The sequence below is a fragment of the Andrographis paniculata genome, unplaced genomic scaffold (assembly GCF_009805555.1).
Source record: "Andrographis paniculata isolate CXL003 unplaced genomic scaffold, ASM980555v1 Contig10END, whole genome shotgun sequence".
Lineage (NCBI taxonomy): Eukaryota > Viridiplantae > Streptophyta > Magnoliopsida > Lamiales > Acanthaceae > Andrographis > Andrographis paniculata.
This window is the reverse complement of record NW_026137380.1, coordinates 1513621-1527875: the sequence shown is the minus strand read 5'-3', so window position 1 is coordinate 1527875 and position 14255 is coordinate 1513621. Positions and strand designations below refer to the sequence as shown.

The window sequence follows — 14255 nt, the reverse complement described above, 5'->3', positions numbered from 1 at the left end:
TTATGTAAATACATATTTTAAATTAAGTTTTTGACAATCTAAATCCAAAAAACTTTCAATGTAATAATGATTAAATTGATTATAAAATGAGTATAATAGTAAAGTTTTAAATTTTTTAAAATAATATACTCTCTTTTCTCACTTATTATGTTCATCTATCTTCATCTTTTCATTTTTATCTGTTCAACTTATTATGTTATTTTTTCTTATTTGAAAAAAATTATACATTTTAATATCATTTTAAATTTATTAATTTATATTTTTAAAATTTTTAATTAAATTAATTAATTATTTTAATTTTAAATTATTTTTATTACACGATAATTATTTTCAATAGTAATTATATACTCTTTATAAATTTGTCCATCGTAAATAAAACAAGATAGGAGAAATGGAGGGAGTATATATATATATATATATATACATACATAAATATATGTTGTCCGCAGGGCCCTCTAACTTTATGTTCTAACCACACTCTAAAATTCAATCAATAATTACCACAAAAAATAAATACAATAATAATAATAATAATAATAATAATAATAATTGGTAGCCGTCTCTTCGTCAACCTTAACAGCCTTCAGAATCAACTTTGAAGATCCCAAGTTTAAAAGAAAAAAATGATCAATCAAAGAACAGGTCTGGCTGCAGAAGCATCAAAATTGACTCTGAATTTGATGCTCAAACCAAACGACAAAACAGCAAAGTTGGATGATACGCAACTGTTCCATAGATTAGCATCAAAATACAGATCAATATTAACCAAAACTACACCTCCACGAGGCACGCACTTAGAGGACGCTCGATCCTCTGTTTGTATACACAGGCAGCAGCAATTCAGGTGCCAATTTCGAGGAAAGTGTAGCCAGAAGAGATACGAGTGGAGGAAAAAAAATGGATAAATATGATTACAACAAAGTCAAAATTGTTGGACAAACCAATCGATCGATTGTCCGTCAGTCTGTCCGTGTGATTTACTTTTTATTGCTGAAAAAGTATATTCAAGTTCAAGCAACAGCTACCGTGCCAGTTCGTACGGCTTTCTCGGTGTCGCTTTCTTTGGAGGATTCTGAGGTCTGCTGTCTCACTGACTTCGATCTCTTCGAGGAGGATGATAGCCTCTGCTTTTTCTCCTCAGCCTCGTCCATTTCAATCTGCTCTTGTCTGCACTCCTGACTGCAGAACGGTTTATTCCCTCTGCAGAATCACGTCCACACGAGGATGAATACCATAATTCGAGTATAACTTATAACATAACAAAATGAAAAAAAAAAAAAAAAAAAATCATCGATCGGCTGAACTACCTGTACATGAAGATGTCGCTGTTCGGATTCAGCGATCGGTTGCAGAGCGAGCAGGAATCGAGGAAATGAGGCTCGTAGTTGTCGTATTCGGATCCGGCGTAGTACGCGGAAGAGGAAGCCATGCTCGGAGGTCCGGTGGAGAAGTGCAATTAGGGTTTGGAAATTTGGGATTTCGGGGGGAAGGGAAGAAAGGGAAGAAGCGGTTTTATATAGATCTAAGAATGGAGGCAAAACTGTGGGCTGGTCCAGGTGTAATGATCCGCAGTTGCGTGGACCACCTACACCCAGCCTTTATTGGCCGTTGGATTTGGGTGACGTACTTAACCCACCTACGTACCTTATAATTCATTACTATTTTTTTTTTTTTTTATATTTATATATATTTGATCGGATAAAAATTTTTAAAAATCAAATAAACTTTAAAAAGAAAAATTATTTTATAATTAAAAAATAGAATTTTATTTAATTATTCATTAAAATATTTTGGGGTGTACTTAAGTCTTTTGTTGTCTGTGTGTTGGTGTTTTTTTAATGAAAGTTTTTATAAAATATACAATTAAACTAACTATGAATTATTAGTTTACAAAATTTATTTTTTAGATTTTCATTTAATTTTTTATTTGAACGCTGAGTACGATGTGACATTCGACTATAAATATAAATAAGTGTGCTTTTATATATATATATATATATTTAGAGTTAAAAATTGAATTTAATTTCAAAAAAAAAAAAAAAGCATAGCAACAATATTTTATTTAGGAGGGTTTTTAAGAAAAATAAAATTAATTTTATAGGACATAGAGAATATAATATTTTTTACAATAAAACTTATTAAAGAAATTTTTTAAAAAAAAAAAATCGTCATTATAAATATATAAATATGATATCTTAAATAAAAAAAAATATTAAATATAATAATAATAATAATAATAATAATAATAATAATAATATTTAAATTAAAAGTAATCACAAAATACTCCAAAATAAACATTGCAAGCATTCCCATGCCATTTTTTCACAATTATTGACCCAGATTGTGGGATAGGTTTTCTATTGGTCCAGAGCAACTGAGTGCAGTACACCCTCCACCACAGGATAATTACCTCTATCCCACGTGGCATATTATGAATGGTTTAAAATAAATTACAAAAAACATTGAATTTGGGAGTATTCTTTTTGGCAATAAATACTCTTTATGTTTGTTCGAATGTATAAATATGAAATTTAATAAAAATAAATAATTTTTTTTACTTAACAAATAATAATATTTTTTATAATAATTTAAAAATAAAAATAAATTAGATGACGAAAAAAACAAAAATCTTCATAATTTATTATATATGGTGTTCAATATAAATATATTATTTTTTATAAAATATTATATTAAAAATTATTTAAATTAAATAAACAATTCAAACCGAAATCCAATCAAGGCAAACAATTAGGGTTTAAATTATAAAATATCAAGAAATTTTAATTTTAGATCATGTTTAAATAGAACTTATTTTTTATTTGTAAAAATACTAAATAATTAAATAACTCATATAATTTTTTTAAAAATAAAATAAGTATTTAATATAATATTTTTTAATAAAAATATTATTAATAAAAGGTGGCACCAAATTTAAAAAGTATAAAGGTGAAGAGTGCAAAATTTTCCACTTCTAAAGTATTACATCATCCTAAAATGTAACAATACTATACTGTAAGGAAAGGTACCTAAAGCGAAAAATGACAACTATGACAGAAATATATTCATAAAGTCCACCGTCGTAACACATAAACTAAATTAAATTAGGTAAAAATAAATAAATAATAATATAAGTCCCAAATGAACTCCAACGAGGCATTTTGGAGAATATTCAAAAGTAAATCCGTAGGGACTCAGCCTAAAATGAATAATATCGTACTAGTGTTGAGTTGAACCAGTCCCAATAGATACTATGTATCCCATTTATTAATTATAAATAAAAAAATTAAAACATGTGAAAATATGACGTAATATATTTTCGATTTCTTTTGAAATGAAATATTTAATAATTATTTTATATAAAAATAAAATGTAAAATTAATTTTATAAATAAATGGTGGGGCCAGGAAAGCCCACAGTAATGGATAACCCAGGAATTAAAAAGGCTGGGTGGAAACCGTAAGCCCACCGAAAAATTCCTGGGCCCACAAAATTTTGTCGTTTTCCGACACGCCACCTTGGAGCTGCGTCGGATTGGGGCCCACGCACCATATGCCCATAAATTACGTGGCCCCACTTCTTGGCAATAAAGGGGGGCAACATCATCATCACCACCCACGTGGGCCCCGCACGGGTAGGTCTGACCGCTGCCCGCGGGTAAGCAATTATTGGTGGCCAAATTCTACGTGGCACGGAAAAGCGAACGCCAGCCCCGAATATGGATTTGTATGTGCAATTGAATTTCACAATTCTGTGTTTGTTTGTGTTTTTTTAGTGCAATGCTATTTTACATGTTTCAAATACAGTAATAATAATAATAATAATAATTTCTTCATTCCTTAATATATTATCTTTTTTTTTTCAGTTTTTTTTTTTTTTCAGTCTGATCCATTCCATAATAAATTATTCATTTTTTTTTAATAATTATATTATTTATTTAACATTACAAATACTTTACAGTTTACAATAGATTACACAAATATCGTTACTTTTATATCTCACAATACTTATAAAGTTATTTTAGTCATTTCTATTTTATTTTTACTATATCCTAATATAATACAAATATTTCTAAAATTTCATACAAAAAGCAAACTAGTACATAGAGATGGGACGGATGAAGTAATAATTTTGTACAATGATACTATTTTTATTTTAGTATGTCCTACAAAAAAAAATACTATTTTTTATGTTTAGTAAATTTTATTAATCTAATACTATTTATGTTTCAGAATTATAATTTTAGTTGTATTGAATACGAAATTTAAAAAATATTTATATTATATTGACAGTTGGTAAAAAAATATATAAAGTAAAAGATATTTTTATCTTTATTAATGTATTATTATAAAAGTTAATCGTAATTATATAATAATAATAAAAAAAATAAAAATATTTATATGATAATATAATTATTTAAAAATAAAATAATTATTTTAAAATTGACAAAAATGTCATGAAAAACTAAGATATTAAAACAACAAATGAAGTACATATTTAATAAATATAATTATTTGAAATGAAGGTAAAAAATATTTTAAGTGCAATCTGAGTTCTATCTAGGATCTGGCCGGGATAGATGACGTGGACGGCTGAGATTTAATTAATGAGGAAAAGGGGAAAATCGCTGGGGAATATTCAGTAGTCAGTAGTACCTTCCCACACGTGACAGGCGGACTGGCACGTGTCCAATAGGATTGGAATATACAGACGGATTAATTTTGAATGATTAAAAAAATGTTTGTAATGACACGTAGGATTATTGTATTGTAATGGCGATTTTGTCTAATAGTAATAATGGAGGGTGGACCACAAGTCCCGCCCTGGCAGGTTCATTCGGTGATCCAGATGCAGCGGCCAATGAACGTGGTAGAGATTACGGGGAGATTGGAAACGACGACTTTAGGGCATTTTCATGTTATGTCGTCATTTGCATTTGTAACAATATGTGAATAGATTATGACGTTTTTTACTTTTTTTTTTATTATTTTATTTTATTTTTATTTATTATGTCATCGAAACTGTTTAAGAGTCATCGGATTTGGGCTTTTTCTATTTGTTACTTTTTTATGGCAACTTGTAGATAATCTCCACCGTAGGAATCCACATGATGGTGGATGGACGGTTTGGATCGCTTTCTAGTGATTAAGTTGCTAAGCAACATCATCCACCTGTCCACGTAACACATTTCCGTTTGTTCACTTAATGTGTATTATTATTATATTCGGTATTTATTTATTTTATATAAAGTGACGTATTCAATAATTATTTTATTTTAGAAGTTTAAAATTTTACTGATATTTAAAAAAGAAATACCAAGTTATTTCTTCATTTTAGATAATATTATTATTATTAATTTGTAATGATATAATTTGATTAGACAAAATAATATAGGCTACATGTTTTCATACATATTTAACAGTTAACACTATTAAATACTACTCCCACAGGCATAGGCATCCAAATATAAGTTTCGAATAGCGATTGCGGATTCACACGTCGTTAAAAATATATAAATTTATTTTTTTAGTTAACATAAATATATATATATATATATATATGAGAAAAGAGTATCAGTTTAATGTAAATTTAAACATTAGTTAGCCAAGTAAAATTATTGTGAATATTTCAAATAATATGCATACATGTAACATAGATATATATATATGGATAATTGGTATGGTTCTTCAACTCCAAATTTAAGGTTGTCCACTGTCCGGCTCGCAACTTGCAGGTTTTATTTTTTATTTTTTATAAAATTAAAATATAATTTAAGGGTGTGTTTCTTTAACTCCAAATTTGGAGTTGTCCACTGTCTAGCTCTGCAATCTGCAGGTTTTATTTTATTTTTTATTTTTTAAAAAAATTAAAATATAATTTATTATTTATTATAATTATAGGGAAAAAGTATATATAATATATGTCATTTTGTAGAAAATAAAATTTTCTATGATACAAATCAAAACTCTCCAGACCCCAACCAAACCTAAACGGAAGAAACAACAAAATCTAAACCCATCTCAAAATTCAAATAAAAACCAAACCCAAATCCAAATTTTCTCAAACCCTCCTAAAGAAACACACCCAATATTACATAAAAAAAAAAAAAAAAAACATTAACAATTTTTCAATCAGTAACCTATATTAAATAGAAATATTTCTTATTTTTTATTCTGGCATATGAACAAGAACATTTCTCCTGCACAATTGTGACACAGATTGCGCAAATATTTTGTCTCATTAATTCAGATATGTTAAAGAAATAAGATACACAATTGGAGTAACTCAAAGAGATTGCGCAAGCATTTTGTCTCATCAATTCAGATATGTTGAAGAAATAAGATACATAATTGGAGTAAGTCCGAAATTTGTACGAAGAAACACCCTATGCAGAATCAATGTTAAAGGGAATTAATCGTTATTGACTGTGAGCACATTTGAGAGAATTGTTTTAGAGAGTGAAATATCTGTTGGAGCTCTCACTCATGTCCCGCTTCATGTTCATGTTCTAAATTCGTTTTTACCATTCAAATTCGCCGAAAGTGTCACTGAATGAAGGAGTTTGAATTCCAATTAGAGTTCGCGATCATCTCTTGAACTGCATTATTCTCTATTTGTCGTAGACAACTGCTGTTATTAATGATTATACCCTAAATCGGTATCTCCAAATATAGATTTGTTTATAATCGAACAATTTTCCAACAACCTCGTTGTAAAAAAATCACTCAATGTACCAACTCAATCATCGCATGTGTATGTATATTGAATAATAATTTGATTCAAGAAAATAAAGTAATCATTAAATTCGGTTAAAAACTATTTTAAATAATTTATTCTTGGATTTTTCAACAATCATATTTAAATATTTGGTTGAAGATTTTGATAAGAAAAATAAAATAACATTTCAACTTTTCATGCAATGATTAATCTATCAATGAGTATAAAGAAATACAAATAATTGAGGAAGAAATTAAAAGATATTGGCCACAAAATATATGAAAAGGGGCATTCAAACAATAATAGTTTAATATAATGATGTTTATATAAATTAGAGTGTCTATTCTTCTGTATTTTTAATTTTGATTTTTTTTTCAAATTAAAATAATACTCCCTCCGTTCCCATGTAATATGAGTGTATTACTGTAAACACGAGAATTTAAGTAAAATATAATTAGTAAGTAATTAAGAAGTGTATTAGTAAAATAATTATTATTTAGTAAAAATAATTATAGATTAAGATTAAGATAAGTAAATAGTTTAATTAAAATTAAAAAAATTATAAAATTAAAAATTAAAAATTAAAAATGCAAAAATAAGAAAGGACAAATTATGTGGGACGGACGAAAATAGAAAATATGGACAAATTATGTGGGACGGAGGGAGTAATTAAATATAATATTTCACATAAATAAAATTATTAAAGAAATATATATATATATATATATGTATATTGTGACGGATCTAGTATTTTGAATTAGATGGGTTGATAAATTAATATAATTACCTTAAAATTAAAATAAATAAATAAATAAATATATCAACAAAAATTTACATTAGAAAAATACAAAACTTTCAAATTAACAATCACTTATACATCAAAATAGTTAGAAGTGTTCACAACGAGATCTTATATTTTGGTATCGGCTGACAATAGCATCTATACTAACTTTCTTAAATACATCTCTTTCTAGAAAAGTAACGAAACAATAATTTAATAATTACTTTTCAATGTATTCCGTAATTTTTTTTTATTGATGATAGTTATAGTTGAAAATTATCTCTCCGCGATTGCAATTACTATTTCTTATGTCTCTAACAAATTTTATAGAAAATTCATTTATATTCTTCAAATCCCAAGATATTTTATCACATTGACCATCAATAATGAAATTATTTAATAATAATTCGAAAATCATCAATTTTGCTTCTGAAAATTTTGTAGGATATAATTATGCAAGTAATTGCAATATCTTTTTATTAAAAGAGGAAAGTCAATTTGAGGGATAAAAAAACAAAAACATCAATAAAATTATTAAAAACATCTTGTCAAATACTGAAACTGTCACGAATTCATAAAATAAAAATAGAATTAATACTTAGGAATGCATTTATAACTTTAGTGATAATTAGTGTTGTTTTTAATTTTTTTTTTTTTTTTTTTGGGTCAACCTTGTCTAATACCGAATTAGCCCTGCATGTATATATGTGTACAAAAAGAATATCACAAGAACGCACACCTTTGATACCTTTTCAGGCGTGCAAAATAGCTGGCAAGGCAACCACAATTAATTGCCCCACGTGTTTCCCATTAGGTAATTGAAGTAAAATTATGCAAGTCAATATATAAAATGTATTATAGGCTTTAATTTTTATTATGTAATAAGTTTAATTAAACGTTCAAACCATAGATAAAAAATACCCATAATATATCTACAATTTATTTTGAAGGACAAAAAAAAAACGATTTTATGTTAAGATATAAACCACTTTCAATAAAATAATTAGAAAAAAAATAATAATAATAAATAAATAAATAAATCAAAAAAATAAAAAAAAAAAAAATCTAGCATTAAGCTTAATAACATTAGAAAAACACGATTTTATGCAACAGATTCCGAATGAGCAGCAAACAAGTAGAGTCTAATTCCAACAGGCAACTTGCATTTATCTACTGTTGATCTTTTTGTCATTACAACAAAGACAGAATGTTCCTTCAAAAACTGCAAAAAGTAGGCTTTACTCAGAAACATGTGGACTATTTTTTGACATCATGCTCAAGTTTGAAAAAAACAAGAACTGAGATTTGCAATTTACCCGATCAGCAATATCATCTAGAAGTTGAAGGTCAGTCTTTGGGGATCCCTTGGATGTCTTTAGTCTCAGCAAAACTATTGGTGATTCACGGTCACTAATTATCTTAAGACCTTGTACATTCGGTCCAAATCCGGTCTTTCTGCTGATTGAGATCTTCTTTGAGCTTCCAAAGTCACCTACTTCGCCAAAGGGTCGATGGAAGTTTAGACCGCTCACAGGAGTTCTACCTATAGAAATGATCTTCCGGAACCGGTACAGAAATGGGTGCTTTTTTTTTACGTTGTTTACGTAGCTAGATATGGATAAAGGGGCATGGAATACATATGATGAGCTACAGGAACTTTTCAAACATTGTTTCCTAATAGAAACCTGGACTTGTTAGAATGTTGTATTAGATGTAGCAATGGAGAAAATGATCCCATAAAGTATAATAAGAGTATCAAAATTCATCGATAAGCAGGCTAACAAATTAAGATTACAAAGGAAAGGGGGAGGTAGGGGAAAGACATTTATGTACAATGGAAAGACAATAAAGAGAGGCAGAGAAGCAGAAAATACATAACCAGAACTGCTAAGGCGCTGCCCTCAAAAGACAAAATTAGACAAACAAAGAAACTTACAATTAGCGAGCAAGTGTGGATGAAATTTTTTCAAAACCTCAATCATACCAACCAATCAGTTTTCTTTCCCAAGCCTGCCTCCAATGAGGTCATATTCCGATCCCCTAAAATCATTTTAGTTAATCTATAGAATATGTTAAGCATTTCAACAAGTTCTCTATGAAGATATATGATTGACAATGTTTATTGTTCTTCTTCAATAATAGAAAATGTCCAAAGATATCAGAAATATCTAACGGGAATGCATCAAAAGTTTTAAAAGATTATGTTAAGGAGAATTCTGCTAAAAATGGATCAGTATATGGTGTTCATTCCTCTAAGATAATGTATATTACCAAAATTCAAGGGGAATAACAGCACATAGAAAGGATGCTCCAGACAGCAGCACTCGACCAATCTTACTTTCTAGTTTGACATACAGACACTTGCACGGATAGAAAGAGTTGAACCCACATGCTTCAAGCAAACCAATTTCCTCCTACAACTCCAATGCAAACACCTCAATGCCAACTCTATTATTATTGAAGCATCTGTCAGTGCAACTATACAATCTACAATATAGGTATACCTGGTGAGCAATCACACCAGAACTTCCAGTGTAAAATCCTCCCTCAGTGGCCAATGCATGTCCTGTTGCAGCAGTTATAATATCCACTTTCTCAATTTGCAGCAGGAACAGGAACAGTATTGTGGAAAGGGACAATTATAGAACCAATTAATTAGCAAGGTGGTTGAACTTACTGGAACTTTGTAATGTTTTGTTAGTCCTCTACCAGAGCTTCCAAGAACTCCAAGTGAATTGCTTTCATCTAATATTACACGGAACCGATGTTTCTCCTACAGTCTTATGATTTCATCCAATGGTGCAATTTGACCAGAATTTGTGATTGGCCCAATCTAAGTTAGATAAACTTCATACAAAATCCAATCCAAAATTGGGATTTAGGGTTCTACAATGATACAATACTCTCTAGAGACTTCATTTCGTTGTGCTTGGAGTAAATAATGGTATTCCTGGGAGGTAAAGGCCGTTTTGTATTCCCCAATGCACACCTTCATCACTGAAAAGGTCATCAGCCCACCAGAAGAAATGTGGGGAAAAATACAGAATAACAAAGTAACACACAATTATGGTAATTTTAGAAAATAATTAACAAGCTCAGAAGAATGCAATTAACTGGGGAAATATGCATCTTTGCACTAAGAAATTTTATTTATTTATGTATATATATATATATATAAATATATAAACTGCACTAGCTTGTCAAAAGATAAAAGGCAGTAAACAATGTTGAAAATAAATTCGAGATGGATCGCATGCTGCACTCTAAAATACCACTAATTGACACAAGAATCCTGGTTTCAACAATGCTATAAGGTGACAAAATGTTCAGTACAGAACTATAGTAAAATACCAGAACAGAAAAAAAGATTGTTTACTTGTTGTAGGTCTTTGCCATTAATCACAGCATGGAGTCCTGCTGCTCCCAATCTTTGAAGGGTTTCTCGAATACCAAATCTTATCTGCATTAGCATATTGTGATAACAAACACAAGTTTATTGAATGCAATACAAATATCAGGTCCTTCAAACTCCATGGAAAAAGACAATCTCATTAGCAAATTATATAACCAGATACTACACAGCTGAACTCAGCATCGTCAACAAGATACATAGGAGAGTGTTATGTTGCAACAGCAGCATTAAACTATTTCAACCCAAATAGACCAATTCCATTACCAACCAATTGCATACGACAATACATTCGCATAATTCAAATATTTCATTGTAACAATTTGCATATATCTTCATACTCCACAGCCTTGAGGACCCTTCCGTCGTATATCCCCTTCTCAATCTGAACTTTAGCACAGAAATTGTCGGCATCGATTGCTAACAACCTAGCTATTTCACCACGATACGCCCCATTCACTATTTTCACAAGTCCCCCAATTTGGGGAAGCACAGTCTCCAATTCCTCTTGATCGACCCTCAAAACATGCTTTTTTTCAAGCATCTCAATTTCGCCACAATATTTATCGATCACCTTGCGCACCACACCCTTCTGCTTGTAATACCCCTTATCTATCAATGCTTTGCTCATAACCTTCACAATAATCCCCTCAAACAGCCAATAGTCCTTCCTATTGATCCTCTCCTTGGCCTTCTCTTCCTCTCTCATCAACTCATCCAACACTGAAGCATTCTTCGACGGCTCACCTTCCATTTTTTTCCTCTTCCCACTCTTACCCTCATATTCCTCTTCATCAAACAATAGCCTAGAATTCTCACGCTTCTCGTTACCCTCTCCATTTCTCTTCACTGATCCTAAGCTCAATTTGATTTTCTTGTCGCCGTCGCCGTCACTTTTCTCCAGCATCCTGGGTTTGGCCGCCTCTTCTTCTTCACGCTTGTCATCGCCAACACCGTTCATTCTCATCTGCTCGGCCCGCTCGATTTGCCTCTGAATCTCTTTCTCCTGCTTCTCCTCTTCTACAATATCAGCCTTAATCCTCTTATTCTTCATCTTCTCCTTAAATAGGGTCTCGGAATCTCGATCGATGTAAGTCATGAACCAGCCCTTGGGGGTCTCCTCGACCTTGCACTTCCCAGTCCTTCCCAAATACTTGACGAACTCCGTCAGCGTCGCCCACTGAGTCGAATTCATGTGAACGTGATGGCGATCGGAGATGTACTCGTTGTAGACAACCGTGGCGGCGATGCGGCTGAATCGGTGGCTCCGCTTCATGTGCTCGAGAAAAGTGGCTTCGAACTCTTCCGAATAGCCGCCGACGATCCGGTGGGGGTTCTGGCCGAATATCTGCATCTGACGCTGGTGCGACTCGCTCATACAATGGCACTTGAATCCGTTCTCGTCCCGGCACTGCTTCTGGCACATCTGGCAGTACCATCGCAGCTTCTGCAATCCCTTGGCCTTGATTCGATTCGCAATCGCCTTGGGAGTCAGGAATTCGTTCTTCCCCATCGAGAACCTTCAGATGCACCGGCGAATTGAGTCGCGAATGAGATAGGGTTTCAGAAACAATTGAAATTCAATCGCCACGGAAATACAAATCTTTTAACAAACGAACCGGACAGACTTTCCCATTCGGTTTCGGATTGCCGGTTCTCCGGTTTCCCGAACCGCCGATTTCGGTTCGAATCCGAACCGTTGGAAAACCGAACGAAACTGAACTTATGGTTTGAACCGGCGGTTCAGTATGTATATATGTTGGAAAATAAGGAGCGAAGGAAGAAACGAGCGAGGAGGATAGATGGCCGAGGAAAATAGTATATCAGGATGAGAGTATGTAGGTTTCTTTTTGTATATTGCTATGGAAAATAGATTCTCATTAGATATGATCATATCAATTAGAATATCATATCAACATTTGTATCTCATAACATATGATTTTAAATTTGGATATAAAAATCAATTTTAACTTATCAAATTGGTATGGTAAAATTTTTTTGAAATTTTTTATCCAAATTCACGAGCTTACTAACTCAGTCCGACACACGATTCGAATTTACAATTCGATTCGCCACATAATTATGAAACATGGATAATCATATATTTAACGAGCAAAGAGGAGAATGGAGAAGAAGGGGATAAGAAATATTTTTCGTACTATTTGACGTGATATAAATAGATATTTTGAATTTGTTATGTTTTTTTTTTTTTGTAGTTTTTATCACATATTTTTACTATTCAATTTTTATTTTTTTTTCTTTAAAAATATCATCAAATAATTACGTTTCATATTTTTATACTTTCTCCGTCTCTTAATTATCTATCTATTTTTCTATTTTGGTTTATCGGATAACAAAGTATCTATTTTCTTTTGTAGTAATTGTACTTTCTACTAACATTAAAATACCCTTGCAACCTACACAAATGACGTTACTTTTATATATACACAATAATTTTAGTTTTTTCTACTTTATTTATATCACATCCTAATATAATACTAATATTCTTAAAACTCCGTAAAAAAAAATAAACAGATAGATATATAAGGCCATCCACAACACAGAAACCCATTCAGGGTTTCTTCTCATTCTCTCTCCTGTACCACGTCAGTTTCTCTCTCCGCCACGTCACGAAGAACTCCATCTATATTTTACATTCACATCAAAGAACCCTTTAAAACTCCGTGAAAAAAAAAACAGATAGATATATAAGGGACGAATGGAGTATTATACTACAAACTTATCTTACATTTAAAATATCAGTCAATCTCTTTTTATATCTTGTCAAATAATTATTCAAATTCAACTTTTCAAGCAAAATTATATTTGTATCAATTTTAATTACTCACTATAATTAAAATATTATTATTTTTAAAATTTTACTCCAAAGATAAATACATATTTTATAGCCGAACGAATGAAGTATATATTATGAATATTATTTTGTAAAAAATAAAATTTTACTCAATATAATTATAAAATAATTTTATAAAAATAAAAAAATAAATATAGATAAAATAATATTTATGTATTAAAATATTAAATAAATCCTACCTGTAAATATTAAAAATTAATATGGCACATAAAAAAATATATATATATTTAATTTAATATTTTTAGGAAAAAATATTTTAAAGAAAGAAAAAATAGTAAAAACTACTAAACCCCACCACCAAACGCACCGGAGATGTCCCTCAAATTCAATACATTTATTATTTCTTCATCTACCTGACTGCCACCTTTTAATTCTACGCACATTTTTAATATTTTATTATTATTATTATTTATTTCGATTTTATCATATAACTAATTATTAATATTTCAAAACTGGAAATGGATCAGTTCGTGCTT

The 14255-nt window shown here is 30.4% G+C and overlaps 2 protein-coding genes across 2 annotated transcripts; both read right to left on the bottom strand.

Moving 5' to 3' along the window:
- Positions 1 to 497: 497 nt before the first annotated feature.
- LOC127250910 (FCS-Like Zinc finger 2) lies at positions 498 to 1504 on the bottom strand. Its single transcript, XM_051274413.1, has 2 exons — positions 1308 to 1504; positions 498 to 1200 (listed from the first exon to the last, which is right to left on the bottom strand). The coding sequence occupies exons 1-2, from the start codon at positions 1427 to 1429 to the stop codon at positions 1011 to 1013; spliced, it is 312 nt and encodes a 103-aa protein (XP_051130370.1). The 5' UTR covers positions 1430 to 1504; the 3' UTR covers positions 498 to 1010.
- A 9520-nt stretch (positions 1505 to 11024) lies between these two features.
- Positions 11025 to 12485, bottom strand: LOC127245776 (KIN17-like protein). The gene has a single exon (XM_051266814.1). The coding sequence runs from the start codon at positions 12415 to 12417 to the stop codon at positions 11215 to 11217; it is 1203 nt and encodes a 400-aa protein (XP_051122771.1). The 5' UTR covers positions 12418 to 12485; the 3' UTR covers positions 11025 to 11214.
- Between the last annotated feature and the right edge of the window lie 1770 nt (positions 12486 to 14255).

Excerpts from the sequence above, each read along its gene's own strand:
- LOC127250910 (XM_051274413.1), bottom strand. The coding sequence starts at position 1,429 with ATGGCTTCCTCTTCCGCGTACTACGCCGGATCCGAATACGACAACTAC. Across the intron at positions 1,201-1,307 it reads AGCGACATCTTCATGTACAG|AGGGAATAAACCGTTCTGCA; the intron begins GTAGTTCAGCCG and ends GTGATTCTGCAG.
- LOC127245776 (XM_051266814.1), bottom strand. The coding sequence starts at position 12,417 with ATGGGGAAGAACGAATTCCTGACTCCCAAGGCGATTGCGAATCGAATC.